This window comes from Octodon degus, unplaced genomic scaffold (assembly GCF_000260255.1).
Source record: "Octodon degus isolate 3935 unplaced genomic scaffold, OctDeg1.0 scaffold00005, whole genome shotgun sequence".
NCBI lineage: Eukaryota > Metazoa > Chordata > Mammalia > Rodentia > Octodontidae > Octodon > Octodon degus.
The window spans coordinates 14,292,408-14,317,879 of NW_004524581.1; the positions used below are offsets into that span (position 1 = coordinate 14,292,408).

General features: G+C 53.1%; 1 protein-coding gene across 5 annotated transcripts; it reads right to left on the bottom strand.

Annotated features, from left to right (window-relative positions):
• Positions 1–9,468: 9,468 nt before the first annotated feature.
• Dusp13 (dual specificity phosphatase 13) lies at positions 9,469–20,763 on the bottom strand. Of its 5 annotated transcripts, none has more exons than XM_023718847.1 (8): positions 20,581–20,763; positions 19,652–19,869; positions 17,804–17,934; positions 17,138–17,242; positions 15,340–15,434; positions 11,943–12,116; positions 10,648–10,868; positions 9,469–9,866 (listed from the first exon to the last, which is right to left on the bottom strand). In XM_023718847.1, exons 1-8 carry the CDS (start codon positions 20,727–20,729, stop codon positions 9,664–9,666), a joined length of 1,296 nt encoding a protein of 431 aa, XP_023574615.1. In that variant the 5' UTR covers positions 20,730–20,763; the 3' UTR covers positions 9,469–9,663. The 5 variants fall into 5 exon arrangements, with proteins under 5 accessions (XP_023574615.1, XP_004624445.2, XP_023574617.1 ...); XM_004624388.2 differs by having other exon boundaries at positions 17,021–17,242; XM_023718849.1 differs by lacking the exon at positions 17,138–17,242.
• Between the last annotated feature and the right edge of the window lie 4,709 nt (positions 20,764–25,472).

Here is a 25,472-nt window from a genome sequence, read left to right on the forward strand (position 1 = left end):
CTCCCCTTCCTCTTTCCTCGTTCCCTCCTCCTCCCCTCCTTCTCCTTCTCCTCCCCTCCTTCTCCTCCCCTCCCCTCCTTCTCCTCCCCTCCTTCTCCTCCCCTCCCCTCCCCCTGCACAGCTAATGATACAGCAGCCCCCTGCAGTCTTGATCTTTGCCCATCCTGAGGCTTTGATCTCCTGGCCTCTCCATTTATGAATTACTACATTTGTTTTTGCTTTCTCTTCATCCCTCACCGCACCCTTCAAACAGGCAGTTGGGGAACTTGCTCAGATCTCTGGTAGCCCAGGTTAGGTTTGAGCTTTGGATTGTCCTGCCTCAGCTTCCCGAGTCACTGGATTATAGGTGTGACCACCAGGGCTGAGGAGATAGCTCCGCAGTCTAAGTGCCTGGCCAGCAAGCACCAGGATCTAGGTTCGATCCCCAGTACCACAAGGCGTGCCAGCCACCAAATCTGGGTGTGATGGTACATGTCTGTACTCCTAGCCCTGAAGGCTCAGACGGCAGGATCACTCTGAGTCCACGCTGCATAGTGAGACCCTGTACCAAATTAATAAAAAGGTGCGCAGCACCATGCCTGTCTGACCCTTGAGGCACTTGAAGGTCAGGGGAGTTGGTGTTTGTTCAGGGTCCCAAAGTAGTTAAACAGTGGAGCTGGAATTGAGCCCTGTTCCCTTGTCACCCCTGGGCTGCTTCTTCCCAGGCAGTGGCACAGCTGACGTGGCGGTGGCAGTGGCAGTGGGGCAGAGGTGTGGGCGTTCCATTTACACGATGTTCCTCCTGGCTAAGAACAAACGCTGCTTCTCCAGAGGGACAAAGTGGCCTCAAAAGCCAGTGGGCACAGGCCACACCCCCCATGTGGCAGCCGCTCAGGAGGGAGGGGCCTGGCTGTGCCAGTGCACCGTTGCTCACAGTGGCCACACTGCCCAGTGGTGCCTTGGTCTGACTGAATAGGATGAACGGGCGCAGTTCCTGCAGCTGCAGAAGAGAGACTTCCACCTGAGACCCGAGACTGTGAGAATCTCATGTTAAGAACACAGAGAGCTAGGTGTGGTAGTGGACGCCTGTAATCCCAGCACTGGGGAGACTGAGGCAGGAGGATCACCAGATATTCAAAGACATCCTGTGCTACACAGTGAGAGTTCAAACCAGCCTGAACTACATAGTGAGACCCTGTCTCAAAAAACAGAAAACAGTGCTGGTGAGATAGCTCAATGGACTAAATCACCTGCTTAGGCAAGTGCAGGGACAGTGGTTCAATTCCTGGCACCACAAGCCATGCCAGCCCTGTCCCTGGGGCACGCTGAGCTGGCCACAGAGTCCAGGCATGGTGGTGCATGCCTGTAATCCCAGTGCTGGGGAGGCTGAAAACAGGAGGATCACTGTAAGTCTGAGCTGCTTAATGAGACTCTGTAACAACCAAATACATTAAACAAAACAAAAAACCAAAACTAAACAAACAAAAACAACCAGAAGGGGGGAGGGAGATGGCTCAGTGGAATAAGCGCTTCCCTGGCAAGTGCAAGGACCTGAGTTTGATCCCTGGTTCTGCCAAAAAAGAAAAGAAAACAGACCAAAAAAGACAATCTTGGAGTGCAGGAATGTTTCCTGAGAGATAACGTGACTCCAGAGACCAGGCTCCACAGGTTCTTCTCAACTGCACTTTGCTGGGAAATGGTTGTTGCGACACAACAGATTTTGGCTGCTGGATCCTGAAGAGACGTCCAGGGCAAGCAGCTCCTGGCAGTGACCAAAGGATACGCTGCTACCTTGGAAAGAGGTTTCTCAGAGGCTCGCAGGAGAGTTCCTCTTGCATCCCATTGGCGGGATCCAGGCCTTGTGGCCACACCTCCTTGCAAGGTGTCGTGCCTCGCTCACCCCTGAGGCTCTTTGAAGTGCTTCTTCTACTGAGCCATCTCCCCTGCCCCGAGGAGCCAGGAGGAGCTGAGTAGCGCAGCAGGGGCTTTCCTAGGCCCACTTGTGTATTTGCTTCTAAAATCCCCTTGTACCTTTCCCCCTGCTTCAGAATTGGAGCCTGAACCCATGACCTTCACCTTGGGCTACGTCCTCAGCCCTTTCTATGTTTTTTTTTTTTTTTTTTTTTTTGTGGAACCGGGGGATTGAACTCAGGCCCTTGCGCTTGCCAGGGAAGTGCTTATTCCACTGAACCATCTCCCCAGCCCCTCTTTCTATGTTTCGAAACAAAATCCAAGTCCATAAACTGTTCAGTTTGGGCTTGAACTTGCTATCTTCCTGCCTCAGCCTCCCAGAGTGCTGGGATTCAGGTGTGCCCCATACCCAGCTAAAATCCAGTTTTAGCAAGCACCTCTCTATATCAGTTTCATATCCCCCATCCCCTGAATGTCTGATTGTTGTCCACATCTGATCCGTTCCCTCTCCCTGCACCGTCTCCCTGTGATTTCTGGTCACCCAGCCTCTGAGGCAGGAGTTCGTTAGGTCACCTTAGAACAATCCTTTGGTGACTGCTAGATATAAATTCCCACTGCCCATGTGGTACTCGGGGCTGGAGGTGTAGCTCAGTGGTATATCACTTGCCTCACATGTACAAGGTCCTGGGTTTGATCCCCACTACCACAAACAAAACCATGTGGTATTCAGGGTTAAGCCCAATCTCTCCCCCAGGGCAGAATCCTGCAGTGACCCCATGAAGTCTTCTTCCTGTGCTTAAGCTAAAAGTTCGTCCCTGGGGTGGTGCCAGGATGAACCTTCCCTCTCTCTAAGTTAATTCTTACAGGTATTTGTCACAGTAGCAGAGAGCTGACTGACACAGGGCCCATTCCCGACCAGGACAGCAGATTCACGCAGTAAAGGAACCTCTCAGAAACAGTGCTGGTGTGAATGACGCCTTGCAGGGCTGCACAGTGTGCTTCTGTCCACAGAGGGGACCCGGGGTCACAGGAGCCTGAAGGTCCTCTTTGCTCTGCCTCCACGTCCTTTTCCCCTTAGCAGTCCTGCCTACAAGTTCCTCACACAAAGGACCCTGCTGGGCCTTTCCCAGCACTCCTTTTTTAAAATTTATATATTTGGTACAGGGTCTCACTACAGAGCTCCGACTAGTAGTGATTCTCCTGTTTTTAGACGCCCCGCCTCCAGCACTGGAATTACGGCATGCGCCATCACACCTGGACTCAGTCACCGGCTCGGTGTATCCCAGGGGCGGGGCCAGCACGGCCCGCAGGACCAGGATCAAACACTGGTCCCTGTGGTTGCCAAAGACAGGGTGGCCTGTGGTCAGTGTCCCTAATATAGCTGAGGTCCCAGTGACTCCTGCCTGCGTGACAGTTTGTGGGTCACAGGGCACTGAGGAGCGGGAGGGAGGGAAGGAGGAAGAATATACTCTTTATGTTCATTTGTTTGTTTTGTTTTCGAGAGAGGGTATCTTCATGTAGCCCAGACTGGCCTGCACCTCCCAGTGATCCTCCTGCCTCAGCCTCCTAAGTGCTAAGATGTAGACCTGTGCCAGTACTCCCTTCTCAGGAGCCCTTGCTTGTCTCCTTGGTGGGCCAATGCCTTGGGCAGTCTTCTGTTCCACAGAGTGCTCACAGAGGACACTCTGGAGTATTAGCTGGCAGCCACACACACGTGGCAGGTCCCAGCTGACCAGTGCATGTACCAGCCCGTATCTGCCTTGTCGGGGTCTTGGGGTGGTCCTCCTTCCTGTGTGGGGACTAACGGCTCCCAGAGAGGCTATTCTGCATGACCCTGACAGAAGTGGCAAGGTATCTTCTGAGTCTTAAAACCCCGTATCGTTTTTGTTCCACTTTCTTTTTTTTTTTTTTATTTTTTCTTTTTTTTTTGTTGCTCGAATGCCTTCAGGGCACGTTTGGCCAGTGGGAGAGGTGTGAGGTTCGAACTCCAGCAACCTGAGGCTGACAGCTTTGTGTTTGTTCCACTTTCTTGGTAAATAAATCACGCTGGCTCAGAGCAAAGGCTTAGGAGTTTTAAGAACCTGGTTTGCTGGCCAAGGTGGTCAGGCCTCCTCCCATCAGGCATCCTCCCAATTCCAGGTAAGAGGTCTTGAGGAAGGTGCTTTGGCTCTTTGGAGCCCAGTTTTCTATCTGTAATACGGGAATAACAGCATCGGTAATTCAGCGCTCTTAAGACATTATACGGTAATATGCAGTCTGTGAGTGCGTGTATGTTTTGAAGCTTCAGGGGCTGGTGTGAAAAGCCTGCTCCCCATCACTAATACCTACTTTTTTCTTCTTCCTGGCTGTCAGCCTAGACCCTACCCCATCGTCCCTGCAGGTCAGGGGCTGTGTGACAGCCACATCCCTTGCATCCTGACTGGAAGGCACAGATCTGGTCCCTACATGTCCTGGTCCATGCTTCCTCCCTGGACTCCATCAGCCCGCATTTTGAATGAGAAATAACCTTGTTGACTTTGGGCCGCAGAGGCCCTGATGTCATGTGTCAAAGCTGTTAGCCTCTCCTGCCAGATGCCCCATAAAGCTTTGGGTTAATGTGAGTGCCATACTGACCTGAGGTGCTGTGTGTGACAAGGAGGGACCCACCTGAGACCCGCCCACAGCTTTGCGACAGTGACAAAAATGATGGATGGTTGAATTTGCTGGTCTAGTATCTCTCTCACCAGTTACTCCATCAGAATAACACAAAATGGGTCTTTAACCTTTTCTCTTTTTCTTTTTTTTCGTGGAACCCGGGATTGAACTCAGGCCCTTGTGCTTGCCAGGGAAGCACTTATTCCACTGAGCCATCTCCCTGGCCCTTAACCTTTTTTCTTAACATGAGATGATCCAGAATGAAGCCTCTTGCAACTTTTCAATGGACAACATGTAGATTTGCAGTGTTTTATTTATTTTTTATTTTTTATTTTTTTAAAACGCAGAAGGGTTTTTCGTGTGGTTTTTTTTTTTTTTTTTTTTTTCCTTTGGTGGCTCCAGATTGCCTCCAGCGCTGGTCTGGATTGCCTTGAGTATCTGGGAATCCAACCACCGCTCCCAGAGACTGACTGCTTTGTTTAAGCAGGCACTTAAACAACTGAGCTAATGGGCGCCCCTCCCCCCCATTTGCAGTGTTTTAGACCCAAACCCAGAAAGAATCATACAGTTTTAATTCAGAATACTTTCTAAACCCGCTTGGCAGTCAAGTGTTTGGTGCACGCCTGTAATCTCAGTACTTAGGAGGCTGAGGCAGGAGGACTGCTGAGAGTTCAAGGCCAGCCTAGGTTACAAAATGAACTCAAGGCCAGCCCAAGCCACATAGTGAAACACTGTTTCAAAAAAGACAAAATTAAATAAATAAGTAAATATAAAATCCATTTGGCTTGATGGGTTTCAGACCTTAAATATAGAGAGTAAGACATTGCTAATTTAAACTTTTGTCTATTTCTTAAGATTATGAAATATTTTAAGAATACAAAAAAGATATAACTAGGGCTGGGGAGATGGCTCAGTGGAATAAGCACTTCCCTGGCAAGTGCAAGGGCCTGAGTTCAATCCCTGGTTCTGCCAAAAAAACAAAAACAAAAACAAAAAAGATATAAAATCTATATTCTTACAAGTCAACATAACTAAATCTTAATATTCTACTATGTCTGATTCATGTTTGCTCAAAAGAAAGAGAAGAAAGAAAAAAGACAGAAATGTAAAAAGAGACGGGAGGCCAGGGATGTAATTTAACAGCCCAGCACCTGCCTGGCAAGTTTGAAGTACTGAGTTCAACTCCCAGTACCAAAAAAAAAAAAAAGTAAAAAGGGAAAGAAAAGTCATACATGATACATGAAAAAATTACGTGTAAAGCCTTTACATGGTGCTTGGCATTTGTAAAACAAGTCATTAGCTGCCCACTGATTTTTCAACTTTAAAGTAGCTTCAGATTTACGGTGGATTACAGAGATAGCAGGGACATTTTTATGTTTTTCCCCCAGTTTTCTCCGTTAGCTTCCTATATAACTATGCCCTATTTTTGAAAGAAATTAACACTGGTGTGACACTACACACCACTTTATTCTTAAAGCACAAACTTTATTCTAATGTCCGCAGCTTTTCTAGCCTTTACCCCTTCCTTTGCCATACCGAGAACATGGCCAACTTTCAGACCACGTCTGTGGTTCTGGGCAACAGACGACAGCAGGACCTCTGTGCTGCGACTCCCAGATGGCTGTCACCGGCCCACTGGCGCGAGGCCTCGTGCGTGCTCCGCTCCTGCTGTACTCTGTGGTACACTCCTGCCCTGCTACAGTGCCGAGTGCTTGCCAGCTCCCAGCTGAGCCCTTGTAGCAATTCTGTATGGTGGTTATTAATCCTACGCAGTGGATAGGGCCGCCGAAGTGTGGAGAGATTGACAGAAATCTAAGGAAGCTGGCTCCATGCTTTTTACAAGCCAGGCGTGGTGGCGCACGCCTGTAACCCCAGCACTCAGGAGGCTGAGGCAGGAGGATCCTTTCGAATTTGAGACCAGCCTGGGCTACAAAGTGAGCTCAAGACCAGCCTGAACTGCATAGTGAGACCCTGTCTCAAAAAGACCAATAAAACAACATGCAAAGTCGTGTGTGTGTGTGTGTGTGTGTGTGAGAGAGAGAGGAGAGTGGTCACTGTCACAGACGTCCCCATGAGTGTGGCAGGCAGGAGACATTCCTGGGGTGGTACCAGGGTGGAGCTGGCCTCTGGCTCCTCAGGTGGCTTTCCTGCCACCTGTCTCTACCTGCCTTTCCTCCCTGCTCCCCCTGCAGCCCCAGATTCTGAGCCCAATCTCCAGAGTCCCAAGAAGGTGACTCTCTGAAACCCAAGCCCCCAACGTACGGCACAGGCGCAGACCGCCACATGTGTAGACCAGAGTGACAACTGCTTCTGAAGCCACTATTTTGGGTCCTGCTGACCACACAGAAGCAAGAAATAGCAACAAGACTGAGTTGTCAGGCAGAGGGGCCCAAGGGAATGGGGGGGGCAGCAGCTTTGGCCGAGCTGGGAGGAGCTGAGCTACGCCTGCGTCGTTGGCAGTGGGATCTGGGCCCCTCCAGCCTAAGGCAAAACGAGAGCACTTTCGAGCCGGGGATGAGTGGGGCCCCTCAGCACTGGGCCTTCTGCCATCCTCCAGGGAGACCCAGGACACCCAATGGGGATGGGGACCAGTGCTGCTAGGTGGCTAGCAGGACTGCCCTGGAGCCTGAGCCTGGAGATCCTGGACCAGGAGGAGTTTCCAGCACTGTCTCCTTTCTTCTGAGCCTCAGTTTGTTTATCTGTAAAATGGAGATAGAAGTCCCTCCCAGTCAAGCAGTGTATGTGCACTGTATGTATACTATGAATTGCTAAAGACAGGAATGAGGACAAAACCCAGTGGTGGCTCCCTGCCCACTTGGCCTCTTTGGCTTTGGGCTCTGTCCACCTGGGAGGAGGAGGGACACCATCATACAGTCAGCTGCCCAGGGGTGCTCCTTTCTGTCTGAAGGACTGGCCTGCTTGGGGACAAGTTTGGGAAAGGGGACACCTGCTCTAAGTGAACACGGAAGAAAAGCACTTACTCTCCAGGAAGAGAGCAGATGGAGGGCCGGCCAGATAGCTCAGTGGAGTAAAGGTCCTGCTTAGGCAGGTGCAGGGACCAGGGTTCCATCCCTGGCCCCACATGCCATGTCGGCCCCACCCCCGGGGGCACATTGAGAAGGTGACCGAGACTGGGTGTGGTGACGCATGCCTGTAATCCCAGCGCTTGGGAGGCTGAAAATAGGAGGATCAGTACAAGTCAGATCTGTGTAGAGAGACCCTATAGACCCTGTACTAAAGGGAGGGAGGGAGGGAGAGAGCGGGGAGGGAGGGAGAGAGAGAGAGAGCGCACAGATGTCAGGGATGGAAAAGACTCCATGAGCCCCCCGGAGAGGGTAGAGCTGGCCCTGAAGATGCTTGGTGGAGACAGTGGGTGTTGAAGGGAGAGTGAGGAGATTCTGGCCAGCATGGGGTGTGGTACGGGTGCTCTGAAGTGATGTCCCCATGGGGCCACAGGGAGAAGCTGGAGTTTGCCCAGGGAAAAGGTGAGACCAGCGTGCACAGGCGTTGCAGCCTAAAGCCTGTGTGGTACAGAAGTGGCGGGGTATACCTGCTGTCCAAGCCTCTTGAGAGGAAGAGGCAGGAGGCTGTCTTGAGCCCCAGGATTTCCAGGTCAGCTTGGGCAGCAAAGTAAGACACTGTCAACAACACCAACCAACCAAATTAATGCTGCTAGACACAGGAGATTAGATGGTGTGAAGCACCGGTCTCCCCGGGCTAAGTGTTTGCATTCAGGGGTTTGAAAAGGGAGGGTGATTGATCTGATTTTTCATTTGAGTACAACATCCACCTAGGCAGGGCTGGAGCCCCCACCAGCAGGGTTTTGCGGGAACATAAGAAAAGTTAAGCCAAGTGAGCACATCCAGGGTATGTAGGAGTCCAGGATGATGTCTGTATTTGGCTTAGGAACAGTGTCAGGGAAGCTGTCACGGAAACAGGGAACTTGGAAGAGGTGGGTGTGGGAACGGGTGATGCAAAGCTCTTCTGAGGTTGGAGTTCAAGTACAATATTCCCTTGCAGGCAGAGGCTTTGCACGCAGGGAAGACAGTCGGGCCAGATCTGTGGGGGATCTTCCGCTTGGGGATGACTGCTGAGGCCCGGGGAGCAGACCTAAGCACGGCAGGGGCACGGGACAGGCCCAAGAAGGCTGGCTTCCAGGCCAGCCAGAGAGGAAGAAGGGCGCCGGCAGGTTGGTCTCCGGGACCCCTGGGCTGTGCGGGTTCTGGGTGAGGGTGCTGGATGGCTTCCCGGGTGGTTTTGTCTAATTGATGCCTGAGAACCCAGAAACTCGGGCTCATCATCTGCTCCCCTGCCACCTGGGACTCCTGGGCGTCTCTGCCTCCACACTGTCCTCTTCAATGCCGCTAGTTCTTGGGTGGCTGCAGTGTTAAACTGTTCTTTCTAAACTTGAGTGTAAGGGAAAAGATTGAGCTGGGCGTGGTGGTGCACGCCTGTAATCCCAGCACTCAGGAGGCTGAGGCAGGAGCATCGCCTCAAGTTTGAGAACAGCCTGAGTACATAGTGAGTTCAAGGCCAGCCTGGACTACATAGCAAGACCCTGTCAAATAAATAAAAAAAATAGATTTTTTTTTTTTTTTAAAAAGATTGGTTCTGAAAGATGAAACTTGTGCAGGTCGCCCCCTCCCTCCCTGCAACTGCTCTATCATTGAGCCCCATCCTTACTCTGACTCCAGTTGGGTAGCTGGCTTTGGGGAGGGTGGACATGGAAAGGGACACATGGAACTTTGTTCTTTATCGTATAACTGGGCCCACGGGCAAGGGCATGAGAGGAAGGCACTGACTGCTCAGCTCCTGTACCCAGCTCCTCTTTCGCACTCCTCCCCCGTATCAGCCGCAGCCATGACGCACCAGGGAGGTGAGCCCCACAGGCTGTGTCCCCATGAGGGGCAGCCTTCGCCTCTCCAAGACACTAGCTCTCCTGTCCTTCTTTCGATGAACCTTTTATTATAGAGACAGACTTAATCCTCTTCTGCATAAAGAATCTCTGGGTTGGGTCGGGGAATCCACCACTCAGGGCCACACCCAGTTCTCCCTGCCTCTGCCTCAGGGACACCTTAAGGTCTCTGAAAAGGGCAGCGGCCTTGCTGGGTGGAGGCTGGGGCTCCCATGCTCCCGAGCTCACAGCCGCCCCGCCTCGCGCCCCAGCCGGTTATCCAGCACCTGGAGCTGCCGCAGGAAGCCGGAGTTGGGGCAGATGTCGCGGTGAGCCTGCACCGCCTGGATGGCCTCCACCAGCGTCATGTTCTCGCAGATCATAAGGAAAGCCAGGACCAAAGTGGCGGAGCGGCTCACCCCCATGGCACAGTGGACCAGCACGCGGCCTGCGGGAGAGCAATTGGGCATGAGGCTCCGCACACCAGGCCGGCGGAGGTCACCCCCCCACCCCCCCACCCCCGTCCCCAACTCCCCCCCCCTTCGGGAAGAAAAGACACTTCTGGCCATCTGGCCATCCTCTCAGCCCTGGTATGGATCCCAGAAACATTGATACTAAGGATCCTCATTAAAGCCCAGAGAGGGAAGAAGAGAGGCTCAAGGTCACACAGCAAGCGTGTGACAGTAGGGCTGAGCCACAGCTAGGATCCCCTTCTCTGGTCCAGGGTGCCTCCTCTTACATTCTTTGCAACTATCAGGAGGGACGATTACTGAGCTCCTAGGAACCCCTAGCTTCATCAGATTATGGAGGTGTCTACCCACCAGCCTCCCTCCCCACCTACCCTTGGCCTGTCCTTAGTCTGTGCCAACCCTTCATCTTAGAGGAAGATCTGGGCCCCAGGGCCTGACCCTTCCTGAGAGGTACAGTTACACCCCAGCCATGGTAGATCTTTTTCTCTGTGTGTTTGGCTTTTTGAGTCCGGGTCTTGCTATATAGCACTGGCCAGCCTTGAGCTCACAGGGCTGCCTCGGCCTCCACAGTGTGTGCTGGGTTGCACGCTGAGCCGCCACACCCAGCAGCAGGGGTCTCAGTTAAGTCGTTGGTTCTCAGGGTGGGAGGCTTGCTGTGGCAGCCCATGCTCTGAGCTCCTCACCCCTCAGTGCTACTGGGAACCAGAGAGCCGCAGGCCCAGCTGCCCCTGGCCTGCCGATGCCACCCTGGCAGCTCACCTCGGGGAGCACTGAGGGCTGCTCGGATATAGCGAGCCACAGGCAGGAAGTAGATGCTGATGTCAAAGTAGGGGTTGTCCTCTGCCTCAATGCCGTAGTACTCCAGGGGCAGCCCGTGGTAGAACTTGGCACCTGTGTCCACCTGGAACCTGCCCGCAGCAGCGTTCACTACATGGGTGATGCCCATCTGCAGCAGGCGACTCTTGTCCCGGGCAGCATACCTGGGAGGGTAGGGGATTAGCAGGGTGGGGACAGACCTCACTGCGGTGGCGGCTGGGGGAGTGGACTTGCCCTTCCCCCTCTGGGCCTCTCCGAGGGCACTGCACGCTGCCCTGGTGAGCGGGGCTTCTATCGCTGGAGTTGAAGACCTCCTTTCAGTAGAGCCTGGGGCCATTCCTGCCATCCCTGCACTTGGGAGGCTGAGGCAGGACTGCCAGTTCAAGGCCTGCCTGAACTATATAGTGAGACCTATTTCAAAAGGTAACAGGATAAGGGAGACAGCTCAGTGGAATGAGTGCTTGTCTGGCAAGCACAAGGTTCTGAGTTTGATCCCTGATATTAAAAAAAAAAGCAACAAAACCAAAACTGTACATATGAACAGGAGAAAACAGCATATTTAGGCTTTGTGCTGTCTTGAATTTCAGGCATCCACTGGGTGTCTGAGAACATAGCCTCCTCTGGGAGAAGGGAAAAGTTATAAGCAGGATTTAGTAGGGGCTTCCGGGACACAAGTTTTGTGCTAGTTCCTGGCCCAGGAGGTGAAGCTGCCCCATTTGTCCTCATTGCACGATTCTTGCATGTGTTCTGTTTCTACAGGTTAAAAACAAAAACCAAAAGACATAATACTGTGAGCCTATAATCCCCACCCTCGGAAGGTTGAGGCCAGAGGAGGATCTCCAGGAGTTTGAGGCTGGCCTGAGCTGCACCGTGAATTCAAGGCCAGCCTGGAATACATAGTGAGATCCTGTCTCAAAACAGAAAATACGGTGGTGCATGTCTGTAATATCAGCGTTTGGGAGGCTGAGGCAGGATCACTGTGAGTTTGAGGCCAGCCTGGGCTAGAGTCCAGGGCAGCCTGAACTACACAGAGAGACACAATCTCAAAAAAAAAAAAAAAAGGACAAAAATCAAAACAAAACAAAAATCCCATAATAATATAAGAGGGAAGAAAAATGGGGGAAGAGAGGATATGAGGCCAAGGGTGCCACCTCTTCTGAAAGCTCCCACGTGGGTGGGCGCCACGCCCCTCTGCCTCCCCCTTTACGCGGCCACCCACCCACCGCCGGCTCACTCACGCATCTCCCAGGAAGAGGTTGGGCCAGACCTCGTTGACGTGGCTCAGTGTGGGGGCCCTGCGGACCCACAGCAAGCGCTGCAGCGAGGCCAGCGTGGGCGGCTGGTAGGGGGATGGCCGTCCTGCTCCGTGGATCTTGGGCCGCCGGAGGTCCTGCTTCTGCAGCGAGTCCATCCTGGAACGATGGACAGTGCCGTAGCTGGAGACTGGCTCCGCAGTAGACAGGCAGGCCTATGGTGCAGGTTCCAGGGGCCACTGTGTGCTGTGGGTGAGGCCCCAGATTTATTTGTTTGCTTGTTTATTTTTGAGACAAGGCTGGCCTTGAACTCAAAGTGATCCACCTGCCTGGGCCTCCCCAGTGCAGGGATTACAGGCCTGCGTCACCATGCCAGTAGCCCCAGCTGTTGTGCATGAGGCTGTTTACTAGCTTAGCTGGCTTCTTCCCCAAGGACAAGGTGTTATGGTTTGTGTCTAGGGTTTGCAGGCATAGGGCAGGGTTCTAGAGTTTGGGATAGATTCAGGGTCCAATGCTGGGGTTATGGGCGTGAGTGCTGCACCCACTGGGCCGCAGGCAGCCTGCACACAGCACAAGGAAGGGAAAGAGGCCTGCTTGCTGCCACTCCTCCCTTTTTGCTCTTGCTGCTTTTCCTGTTTTCCACCACCATGAACTGCTGCCCTCTGCCATGTGCCGCTCTGCCTTGGAACCAGTCAAGTATGGACCGAAACTCCCACAAACGGTTAGCTAAATAAACCTTTCCTTCTTTAATTTGGGTGTCAGTATTTTGTCCCAGCAACAAGAAAAGTAACCAGGGCGCAAGCTGAATGAGCACTTTGGTGGTCTCCTGGACACACCTGTCTGTGTCAGAAGCTCTGGCTTAGGATCTGGGGTTCCTGGTTTATGGCAAAGCTGGTACAAATCCCACCCCTCCAGGGGCTGGTCAGTTGGTATTTGGGAGCCCCAGTTGCTGCGGCTTCCGGAAAGCACTGGGAAGGCCCCTATCCTAGACAGCTCAAAGGAGCCCCATCCCTGCCGTTTCCTGTCTGGCCCTCAGCCTCCCCTCCTACTTTCCAGAGCTGGAGATGAGAGCTTCCCTGAGGAAGAGATGAGATGTGGGCTGGTTAGCATCATCCACACAGGAGGAGCAGGGCCTCTCCTGTGTACGTGCGTGCATGCGCCACCTCCCACGCAGTGTCTCTGTCTCCCATGGAGCTCCAGGGAGCTTGGTGCTTCCAGGCACACCCTGTGGCTGGAGCTCCCATCCGGTCCTGTGTGCCCTCAGTCCCTCCCCAAGCCTTTCGCTGCTCCCTGGGAGACTCCACAGTGACCACAGCCCTCTTGTCCCTCTCCTGGTGCCTGGTGTTCTAGCCCCCCATTGTGTAGGCCACACTCCTTCCTTACCCCCTCGACTCCAGCCCTCTTTGCTGCTCCATGGGCCTGGCCAGTGTGGGCTGCACTGTGTCTGCTGGCGGTGGTGGCAGCTGGCCCGGGCTCTCTGGGACACTGCAGAGCTGGGCTGTCAGGGGCACCAGGCCCTGGGCCTGATGCTGCACTGGGAAGGGAGGTCTGTCTGGGACGACTGTCCCCGACCCCCTCAGCCAGCAACTGGGGAAGGTACAGACTGGAAAGAACATCTTCTCCTTTCGGTCAGTGGTGCCAGGACCTGCGACGGCCAGAGGCACCCAGGAGACCATGGGCTTGGCAGTGCTCAGCCAGCGGGTGGCCTGTGGGCAGGGTGGGAGCGAAGTCCCCGCTCTGCCCTTCATCCCTGCTAAGACCTCTCAGGCAGGCTGGGCGGCCTGTGCCTACCTAGGGCATGGCCTGGGTGGGGAATGGGGACTGGTGCCGCAGGGCTCGGTGAGAGCGGAACAGCGCCAGGGCGGGTTCCGCCTGGAGCACAAAAGCTGTGAAGCGGCCAGGATTCCAGGCGTGGGGCCCAGGGGGCCAGGAGCTGCCGAGCCTGTGGCCTGAGGAGGCGTCCCACAAAGCCTGGCCCTGTCCAGGGCACCTCTGGGACGGAGGGAGGGATCTGAGCGTCTGGCCACCCTGAAGATGTGAGGCCACCTGAGGTGGTGTCCAGGAATGGGGTGTGGGGTGGGGGACTGAGTCCCCCTAGGTGAGTCCAGCCCTGATCTTTGGCCCCTGAGAGACGGCTGCTGTCTTGGCCACAGCTTGTCTCTGGCTGAGGATCCTAGCACTGCCTGGCCTCTCCGGACTCTGGGGTTCTGTCCTGAGCAGAACAGGGCAGCAGCCATGTACCATGTTGGGGTGAGGGGACCTAGGTTCTGGGGAACCCACAGCCATCCCCACCCGCAGTACCTAGGTGAGGGGCACCAGTCCTGGGGACCAGAAGTGCGTTGGGCAGCAAGCTGGGCCTGCTCTGCCTGGAGCTTGGCATGGGGTAAGGTCGCCCTCTGGTGGCTTATGGGTGCCATGCAGCCCAACTGTACAGGGAGCAGGCAGCTAGGTTCTGTGGACCTGCTGCTGCTTCCAGGGATGGGAGGGCTCAGGAGGGGGCCCAGCCCAGGCCCTTGCACCTCCCTCCGCCCTTCCTCAGCCAGTGTAGGGGACGCCAGCCCCGTGTCCCTCCCACTTACAGCAGCCCTCACTGCTCCCTACACCACCTTGGTCCTTCCACTGGTGCTCATCTGCTGAGGAGCCGCCTCTGGGTACGGTCTTCCTGCTCCCACACTGCTGCTGTTTATAAGCCCAGTCCTGTCACCTGGCTTCATCCAGTTCTCTCCTTTGGTTGCTCACTCTCCTTGCCTGTTTCCTACCCTTCCCCAGGAAGTGCACACTCCTCCACAGCCTCCTAGAGCCCAGTCTTCTATGCCCATAGCTGAGATGCCATGAGCATCCCAGAAGATATCAAATGTAAAGCCCCTCTCAGGAGTAATTATTTTCTTCACCACAGTTTTTGTTGTTTGGATTGTTTTTTGAGACAGGTATTCCAGGCTGCTCTTGAATTCATGATGTAGCCCAGGCTGGCCTCAAACTCATGGTCTTCCTGCCTCAGCCCTGAGTGCTGGGATCACAGGTGTATGCCACCATACCCAGCTTACATTCACCAACTATTAAAGAAGGAAGTACTATGTACCAGACAGAGCTAAGCACTTACATTTTCTCACTGAACCTTCACATTGCCCTGATGAAGGTGGCAACATTATTATCCCCATTGTACAGATGAGGAAACTGAGGCTCAGAGAGATTAAACAATTTGCCAAGATCACACAGCCAGTGGGTATGGGAAGCCAGGATCTGGGCCCGGACATTTCTGACGCTGCTGTGCCTTGTATCTCAAGCTCTTTTGCATGTGGTAACCAGCCCACCCTCACTGCGCCCCCACCGCAAAGGGCATGAGTGCCCGCCCCCCTCACCCAGGGTAGTGGCAGTCACCCACCTGTGGAGGTGTCTGGCTCTGGCCAAGGGCTTCTCCGACGCACAGTTTGTGCCTCTGGCTGGCGACTGCCTGTCTCTGAACACTTGATGCTGTTTCTATTTTTTGATTGGAGTTTAATTATAAGCATGCTGCCCTGCTCCCCCTCAGCCACCCCTGCCACTCCCAACTTGTCCACTGGTCCCAGGGTCGCTCAGTGCCAGGCCTGACTGGTGCTGGCCCTGCTGGGCTTGTGTGTGGTATGTCCGTGGGGGGACAGCTGGCAGGGGACATTGGACAGACCATCTCAGGAGCTCTCTCTGGGGGTGGTGTGGCCCAGTGCATGGACAGCACTGACTGGACTGTAGCCTCAGTCCCCTCAAAACAACAGCTCAAGGGCAGGAAGTGGGACCGGAAGGACCCATAGAGGACAGGTGGGAGGTGCACTGGAAGCACACACAAGCTGGTGGCCTTGCCAGCCTCAGTGTCCAGTCCCGGGGCCCTACTGAGAGCTAAGGACGGTGGCACAGGTCCAGGATTGAGATCTGGAGACACAGAGGGGCATGGTGGTGCAGGCCTGTGATCCCCACATAAGGGAGGCTGGGGCAGGAGGATTACCATGAATCCAAGGCCGGCCTGAGCTGCATCGTGAGCTGCAGGCTAGCCTGAACTCTAAAGTGATACCCTGTGTCAAGTAACAAAACAAAACAAAAAAAAAAAATCTGGGGGCTGGAGAGATGGCTCAGTGGTCTAAAGCACCTACTTGGAACAAGCTTGCCAAAGCACAGGGACCGCGGTTCGATCCCCCAGCACCACATGCCAGCCAGTCCTGCCCCCTGGTGGGCTGAGCTGGCCACACACACAATAAGTAAATGTATAAATAAATAATTATAAAAAAATATTAAAAAAAAAAAATCTGGAGTTGCAGGCTGAGGGCCACGGGGTGGCTTAGTCCGGGAGTTGCTCCCGCCCCCACCATTCTCTCCTTCCTCAAAGTCAGGCACCTGGCAGGGTCCAGGCCCCCACTCCATGAGACCATGAGAACCCTCCTGAGGCTGACCGCAATCATGAGAGATCTTAGATTTGGACCTATTAGGAACCTTCCTTGTTACCCAGAGACCCTTGCCATAGGCCAGTACCTCGAATATTACTATTTTTTATTTTTATTCTTTGTATTTCGGACAGGGTCTACAGGGTCTATGGGTCTCACTGTGTAGATCAAACTCGTAGTGATCCTCCTGTTTATAGCCTCCCAAGTGCTGGGATTACAGGTGCATGCCACCACGCCCAGTCTCTATTATTATTTTTATTTTTTAATTTTTTATTTTTTTGCAGAACCGGGGATTGAACTCAGGCCCTTGTGCTTGCCAGGGAAGCGCTTATTCCACTGAGCCATCTCCCCGACCCCTCTATTATTATTTTTAGACAGGGTCTTGCTATGTAGTTCAAGCTGGTCTTGAACTCAAGGTGATTCTCCTGCTTCAGCCTCCCAAGTACTAGGAATGCAGGTGTGCGCCACACACATGGATTTTTGGCCTCTGAGGTCTGTGCTTGGGAAATGGCACTCAGCTTGCTGGGGTCCCCTGAGCCCTGGGGAAGGCTGAGGAGGTGGCTGTGGACCAGGGACACCTAGACTCCTGCCCATCCCCCATGGGAGCTGCAAGTTCCCTGGAGCAGCAGGCCTTAGGGGACAGGCCACACCCACCTGTGAAGACTGAAGGCAGTGGCTTCGAGGGGGTGTGGGGCACAGGGGCTGGCAGATGGAGGTGCAGGCTGCAGGGGGCGCCCCCCACCGGGCTCGTAGTACTTCCTGGGCATCTACCTGGACCAGAGCTTCCAGCAGCAGCAGCAGCAGCTGCAACAGCAGCAGGGGCTTGGCCACGGTGGTGAAGTGGCAGAGCCCTGTGAGGAGGACCAAGTCCCTGCTCTGGAGAGAGAGAAGCTTCATGTTATGGGCCTGTAAACCAAGGGCCTGGCTGGCTGGGATCCATTAGGACAGAGGCGAGAACTGCCACCTCAGCCTGCTTCTGCCCTGGGTCCTGCGCATCAGGTCCAGTAGTGCAGATTTTAAGGAAAAGTGAGGAAGCAAGTTTGGCATCCAGAGGACCTCTCTCCATAGCCTTCTCATTGGCAGGACCCCCTGCCCCAGAGCCCCCATGTACAGCTGCACAGCCTGTGCACTGCACAATTCCTGGGGGCTCCAGTTACACAGGTACCTGGTTTTGGGGAAGGCACTTCTTGGGTTTGGCAGTGCTGTGAACCTAACTGACCAACGACCTGCAAGCCAGCTGCCTAAGGGGCAAGGTGCTAAGGTCAGCGGTCAGGTCGTCGAAGACCCTATGCTGAGAACTGGGTGCTGGCATGATCAGACATCTGCTGCTCTAGCAGACATTAACCCCTCTCCCTGTCCCGCCGTGGATTGCCCTGCCAGCCAACCACATCCCTCCTCACTGCAGCCATGCCCAGCTTCGCCCCATGCCCTGGTCACCTGGCCCTTCAGCTCCGACACTCGCCACCCCGCAGCCGCTGGTCCAGCTGGCGGAGCTGGTGGAGGAAGCCACGGTTGGGGAAGATCCATCGTCGCTCCCGCACTGTCAGCACAGCCTGGCGCAGGGACAGCCGCTGGCGCAGCATGAGGTAGGCCAGGACCAGCGTGGCCGAGCGGCTCACGCCCACCACGCAGTGCACCAGGACCTTGGCTGGGGAGACAGTGGCTGAGAGGTCCCTTCCGGCCAGCCCACCATCCTCCTCCCTGCCTGGGTGTACTTTGGGACCCCGGCCAGGTGCTCAGCCTCTGCAGGCCTCAGCTTCCTGAGCTATTTTTTCTTCTTTTTTGTTCAATACCAGGGATCGAACTCAGGAGCCTTGCGTTTGTCAAGCAGGTGCTTATGCCACTGAGCTATATGCCCAGCTGAGACAGGGTCTTGCTCTGTAGTCCGGGACGGCCTTGAGCTCACTGTGTAGCACAGGCTGACCTCAAACACTGGGCAATCCTCTTGCCTCCACCTAAGTCCCTGATCTTTCAGATGGGTAGAGGACCCCTGTTTTCCTAGCTTTGGGATGGAGGCCAATTCTCAACATGGCCTAGAAGCCCCTGAGGTGAGCCCACAGCCCATCTCACTGGGCCCCCCACTCTGAGCTCCAGGAACACTGTGGAGCTTTCTGTTGTGACCTTCCCACCTCCAGCCCTAGCTGTACTTCCTGGGGTGCCTCTCCCAGTCTCCGGCTTGCTACTTCTACTATTCAGCCTTCTAGTGTCAGCTGACCTCACAGGCAGCACCTGAGTCACAGGGCTGCTCATAGATTTTGCATGTGGCCCAGCAGCTCCTCCTGCAGAAGGAAGTCCCACTTCCCTGCCCTGGGTCCTCATAGCTTCACTTCTTCCTAGCAGCAGGACCCCTGATGCTTTGCTATCTGACTGGCAAGTCTTATGGCTGTGCGGACCCTGCCTTGTGGAAGTCAGGATTTCCAGAACCTATTTCAGTGCCTGGCACAGAGCAGATGCTCAGCAAATAGCTGGCAGATGCAAGTACGTCCGGGTGCTTTGAACAGGAAAAGTCAGTATGAGCAGTGGTCACATCATTCCCATTATAAGGATGAGGAAACTGAGGTCCAGAGAGGGACACTGGCTTTCCCAGGATCACATAGCAAGGGGCACAACTGTCTCCCAGGATGAGTAGAAAGCCACGGCTCCATGAAAAAAAAAATTTTTTTTTTAATTTTAAAAAATATAAAAAGGACCTGGGGAGATAGCTCAGTAGAATAAGCACTTGCCTGGCAAGTACAGGGTCCTGAGTTTAATCCCTGGTACAGGAAAAAAAAAAAAAATCAAAGCCAGGGGTCCAGCCTTGTTAGTCTTCATTTTGTTGGTTTGGTTGTTGGTTGGTTGAGATAGGATCTCACTATGTGACTCAGGCTGGCCTTGAACTCATAGCGATCCTCCTGCCTCAGCCTCCCAAATACTGGGATTGCAGGGATGTCCCACCACACCCTGCTAGCCTCCTTTGTTATATCCTAGGTATTTTAAAGTTAAAAAAAAAAATTGAAAGTCTGTTGGGCCAGGCCTTAAGTACCAGTAGTGATTTCTTGAGGGCGAGGGTCACAGAGAAAGAATCACTCTGTGAGTTGGAGACCTGGCTCCCAGCACTGGGCTGCCTCAAACTCCCCTTACTCTGGGGCCTGCTCCTGTCTGTGAAGCAATGGGGAATGAAGGGCTGGGGCATGGAGGGGAGGGCCTTTAGAAACCAGGACAGAAAGGCACTGATGATGCAGGGAAGCAGGGTGTCCTCCCCATGAGCACACAGGGTGGGCCCAGGGTTCCGACCCCAAGGCCTACCCCCAGGGCTGCTGAGGCCTTGGTGGATGAAGTCTGCTGCGGAGGAGAAGTAGGTGCTGATGTCGAAATCGGGGAGGTCGTGGGCTGGCACCCCCAGGTAGCTCACGCTGCTGCCGTAGAAGTCAGGGCCGCCCTGGCAGTAGAGGCCCCCATGGGCGGCGTTCAGCACGTGGGTGATGCCCAGTTTCCAAAGCTCAAAGCGGTTGTTTGCTGTGGCCCTGGGGAGGGCAGGAAGGGAGCTGGAAGCTGGCTGAATGTGGGTCCAGAAAGGACCTGTTGGGGTTCTGTCCTTGGTGAAGCCAGAGGGGCCAGAAGGAGCCAGAGCCCAGCAAGCCCTGCTGCAGCGCTTTCTGGGGCAGAGTGGGTGCAGGCTTGGCGTGTTACTCTCTGTCCCCAGCCAGCTCAGGAGGGAAGGGAGTGCTTCCACCTGGGAATGGTCTGCCCTGCCCTTCTTGCCCCATCTCTACCCACACACAGCCTGCCTCATCTTGGTCACCACCGCAGACCTGCTCCCAACCTGGAGATGTTTAGACTTGACACCTCCTTGAATTGCCACCAGTAGGCTTCTCCACCTACTCTGTGTCCACAGCAGGGAGGCTGGCACCAGAAATGGAGTCTCTGTCTGCCCTATCTCATACTTCATATATTCTGTTCCCCGACCTCTGTCCCCAGATCAGCCGGTTGTCCTGGATGTGCCAGAAGGCCCTTTGGGAAGCCCCCCTCTGACAGGCGGGGGAGATCCCTGCCCTTTCCCCCTCCTATGGCCACCCCTGGTTAGTGTGTTGCCTCAGACATGTGGGAGCCCTGGAGAAAGTCCCTGTCTGTCCAAGATTTCTCCTTGTTTCCAGGCACGCCCTCCGCCCCATCTACTAGAACGCTCAAGAACTGCTTGTTCTTGCCCCTTCCTCTTAGGACCAGTAGCCACTCACGCATCTCCTATGAAAAGATTAGGCCAGACTTCGTCCACGCGGCTGCAAGAGGCCTTCCCTGCCCTCAGGAGCTCTTCCAGCTCCAGGACGCTGGGACAAGTTGTGCCCTCCACGTCTGCCCCCAGCTCAGGGAGCGAGGCCTCCGCCATGGGCCAGCGTGGCCCACCCCCCTGCTCTGTGTTAGCTCTGCTCTGCTTTTCCAGTGTCACTTCCCTTTCCCGGAGACTGGCAGGGACAGGTGGGACAAGAATGACTCAGCAACAAGAGTGACGAGAGGCCTCCAGAGAGGACAGGACTGGTTTCTCCCAAGCCAGAGTCACCCCCAGATTCCAGGGGAATGTGGATTCAGACTGACCCCCTCGAGCCACTACCCCTCTCAAGCTTAGTGTCTCCCTCTGTAGAGTTAAGGATGATCACGCCTCCCAGAGAGTGGTTGCAAAGGTTACAGGAGGTAGAGGATGAGCTGGGTCTGACACATGGGGGTGCATTGAAATGATTGTCAAATTGATAGATTTAGACCCCTCCATTAGGCCATTTGGTTCTGTTGGGGCACCTTTTGTGGGCATATTATAGCAAAAGTTAGAAGTCAGTTCCTAGCCTGTGACTATGTTCATGCTTCCTGTCTAGGCCCAGATGTTCCCCCTTAACAATGTGTGGATCAGACTGACTGTATCTGGCTTGTGTTTTTAAAATATGCCATGATTCCACCTGTTTCAAGGACTTCAAGGCTGTTGTCATGTTTAGGGGAAGTCTGGCCCAGTTAAGGACACTTTCAACTCTACCTGCTCTTCTCCGACTCCCTCCTTCCCAAATGTTTCTGTACAAACCTGCCTGACAATAGATAACATAATTCTTGCATTCCATGTAACCAATCATGTAATAACCTGCTGTCAGCTTTGTACCTCCCACTCCCAAACCATATTTAAACAGAACTCAAACCTGGTGCTGGGCTGGTGATTTGAACCTCTGGGTTCCTCAGCCTGCTAGCATAATAAAACTTGCCTTCTAACTCCTCAGGGCAAAGAGTCTTCCATTAGGATGGATACAGGTTTTCTGTACCACTAAGACTGAGTTAAAGCAGAGAGCCGGGATAGAGCTGGCTCCAAGGAGGAATGATAGAACAGCCTTTGCTAGAGCCAAGTGTGGTGGTGCAGCCTGGGATGTCAGTACGCAGGAGCCTGGGACAGGAGGCTCATCACAAGTATCAGGCAAGCGTGGGCTATATAGTGAGACCTTGTCTTAAATAAATAAATAAATAAATAAATAAATGCAAAGTTGTGCAGGTTTGAGTAGGCCACAAAGTAGGTGGGAGCCAGATGTCTGTGTGGTGCACCTGTGTGTTATAGAGCTCAGGCCCAGGGACAAAGTTTGTAGAGTCAGAAAAATATGGGGAGAAAACATGGGAGGCAGCATCTAAAAACCCACAAGGCTTATGAGGGAAGGTTTGAACAATGGCCTTGTGATGAGGATAGCAGATTTCTCAAAAGAGAAGGCGGAAGAGGAGAGGTGAGTGTGGCCCTAGCCAGTGGTAGCAAAACTTGATCCTGTACTGCAGTGGGCTATTGCTGAAAGCTCTGAAAGGTTCACCATCACTGCTTTGAGAGCCAAAGTGTCTGTAATTGTTAATGGAGTAGGAGGGAGATTCCTCTGCCTACACCCAAATACTGATTCCTAGAACTCTGCTTCAAAACCCACAGTTATCTTGGATGTACAGAAGATTCCAGGGGCCAGAGGCTTTTGGCCTCAGAGAGGAACTGAGGAAAGATGGACTTGTTTTTTTTTTTGCGAGAGCTGGTTGTGGGGTGGGGTGGGGGGTGGGATGAGGTAACTTTCCTTGTGTCTCCTGACTTCCTGGAAGCCCTGCTGGAGCTTGCAGGGGCATAAGCTCTGATGGGCAGGTCCCCAGCTTCCCCTGGGCTCTTGAGGAAAGGCTATCCTAGGGCCCCAGTGGAAGCAGTGTGCGCTCCACCAACCCAGGACCTGCTCCTGCCATGTTCATGAAGTTCTCATGGCATTATGGGGGCCAGCAAGGCCAAGCAGGGGCAAGAGCCCTGGTTGCAGCCGGCTTTGGAACTGGTTTGTGCCAGTGCTAGGCTTGGGCTGGCTGGGATCTTTCCTCAGAGTGGGGTAAAACAGTAGAGTGAAAATATAGGTTCTGATGTTATTATAGATAGCTAAGTTAGGTAGAAATATGGTAGGCAGTCAGGGCTGAGTGCTCGAGAGGTCAATGCAGAAGATAATTGTGGCTGGTGGCACATTCACTGAAGGCCAGGCTTGAAGAAAAGAAAGAACTGGGCTGGAGAGATGGCTCAGTGGTCTAAAGCACCTACTTAGAACAAGCTTGGCTAAAGCACAGGGACCGCGGTTCAATCCCCCAGCACCACATGCCAGCCAGCCCCGCCCCCTGGTGGGCTGAGCTGGCCACACACACACACAGTAAATGTAAAATAAAATAAAATAAAATAAAATAAAATAAAAAATTTAAAAAAAAAAAAGAAAAGAAAGAACTCACTGTATACTTCTCCTGAGGACGAACAGCAGTGGTTGGCACTCTAAATGGACATCAGTCACCTTAGGAGGAGGGCCAAACCTCTTTAACGCACTGCTCCCAGGATAGTCCTTGTCCTATACACTTGCTTGCTGTGTGACTCACTTCCATTTGATACCACCACTGTACTTGTTGTAATCCTATTGGTTGACCATAGTTTTGTCCCGCCTCATGCCCATCCTATGATCTTTCCATTGGCTCAATATTACCTCAGTGACTGTACTTATAATCTTATTGGTGGGTTATAGTTGTGTTCCACCTTAAACCCGCCTCACCTTGTGGCTTTGCTCAATAAACACCTTTGAGAAGACAGGTTAGTGGGCTACCCTCCTTCTGGGCCTCTTTCTGTCCTTCTTAGAAAATTTCTGGTTTTTTGTTTTTTTTTTTTTTTTTTTTTTTCACAGCAGAGAAGCAGGAATAAAGAAAGGCCTTTATTGAGGACACGGAGAGCAGGAAGATGGCAGGGGCCCTCTGACCTGAGGCAAAGGGCAGCTGGGATTTTACAGACTTTCACCAGGGGCAGAGTTTGAGGGGCAGGTTCAGTGGCACATAAGGAGCCAATTGGGGTTTCCCTTGTGGATCAGGAAAGGGAAAAGGCCAGGGTGGGGCTAAAGGAGGAGGTGGGCACCGGGAAGATAAGCTGTTGTTTTTGGGCTTCAGCCATGTTAGGTGATCACCATCGTGGTTCAGAAGCTATTGGTGGGCAGCTGAATTAGACAGAAATATTATAGGCAGTCAGACAGGGCTAGACCATCAAGGAGACAGCATGGAAGACAAGATACCTTGCAGCTGTGAGAGAGACAGACACCTGCTGTGGGCCAGACCTAGAGATCAAAGATCGAACAAATATTTACCTCCCTAAAGACAAGCATCGGGGATTGATCATCACCTTGAGGAAGCCAGGAAGTCACTAATCCAACCGCTACTGGCTACCAGATAAGCTCCTGTTCTATTCATGCTCCCTTGCTACGTGACTCGCGTCCCCATTTGGTCCTGGATTTCATCAGTTTTACCTGAGCTATTGTGCCTGTAACCTTATTGGTTGACCATAGTAGTGTCAACCACCTCCTGTGCACCTCTGTCATATTTTCCACCTTAGACTCACCTCACCACATGGTTTTGCTCTATAAAAATACCTAGAAACAGCAGACTGCTGGGGCAATCCGTTCAGGTCCCCCTTTTGTCCCTCTCTCAGACAGAAGCTTTCTTTTTCCCAATAAATATATTCTGCTCTTAACCTCTATTTGTTCCTAAAACACATTCTTCAGTTTTAGAGACACGAACTCATCCTGCTGTAGGCAGTTGAATTATATAGAAATATAGGCACTCAGACAGGGCCAGGCCCTCAAGGAGACAGAAAGATACCTTGCAACTGTGAGAGAGAAGTGTGTTCCCGTTGTGGGCCCGGCCTCAAGACCAAAGATTGAACAAATGTTTACCTCCTTAAAGACAAGCATCGGGGATTGATCATCACCTTGAGGAAGCCAGGAAAATTCACTAATCCAACTGCTACTGGCTACCTGGTAAACCTGTTTTATATTCAGGCCCACTTGCTATGTGACTTGCTTCCCCATTTGGTCCTGGATTTAATCAATTTTACCTGAGCACTGGTGCTTGTAATCTCATTGGTTGACCATAGTTTTGTCCCACCTCATGCCCACCTGAGTTCCCATGTTTTCCACCTTAGACCCACCTCAAACATGGTTTTACTCTATAAAAATCCCTGGAAGAGGCAGATTCTGGGGCAACTCACTCAGGTCCCCCTTCTGTCCCTCTCTCAGACAGAAGCTTTCTTTCCTCCAATAAATATATTCGCTCTTAATCTCCGTTTGTTCCTAAAATTCATTCTTCGGTTTTAGAGAACATGAACTCATCCAAGATACCTCTCAGGTTGGGAGTTTCATTCCTCGATATCACTAACACTTTCTCTCAATAAATCCTTCTTACTCTTAAACTCCATTGTTTCTAGAATTCATTCCTTGTCCCCCCCCCCATTTATGTATTTGATACAGGGTCTCACTATGCAGCTCGGACATGCAGTGATCCTCCTGTTTTCAGCCTCCCCAGTACTGGGATTATAGGCTTGTGCCACCATGCCTGGACTTGGTCGCAGCTCAGCGTGCCCGAAGGCGGGGTTGGCAGGGTGTGTGAAATGGGGATCGTTCCCTGGTCCCTGTGCTTGCTAAAGCAGGCACTTAGTTCGATGAGCTCTCACTGGCTCTCATTCCTCGTTTATAGAGAACATAGGCTCAGCATTTTGGACATCTAGCAGGTTGGGCGTTATATTTCCCCTATATCAATGTTAGACAGATTTGGTCTGGAATAGCAGCTTGGACACACAGTA

What these genes read in the sequence shown, in the direction of transcription:
- Dusp13 (XM_004624388.2), bottom strand. Translation starts at nt 20,729, where the DNA reads ATGGCGGAGGCCTCGCTCCCTGAGCTGGGGGCAGACGTGGAGGGCACA. An exon ending in AGGCCTCAGCAGCCCTGGGG is followed by an intron (nt 17,935 to 19,651) that starts GTAGGCCTTGGG and finishes CTGCGCCAGCGG; the next exon opens with CTGTCCCTGCGCCAGGCTGT. An exon ending in AGCCCTCAGTGCTCCCCGAG is followed by an intron (nt 9,867 to 10,647) that starts GTGAGCTGCCAG and finishes GCTCTCCCGCAG; the next exon opens with GCCGCGTGCTGGTCCACTGT.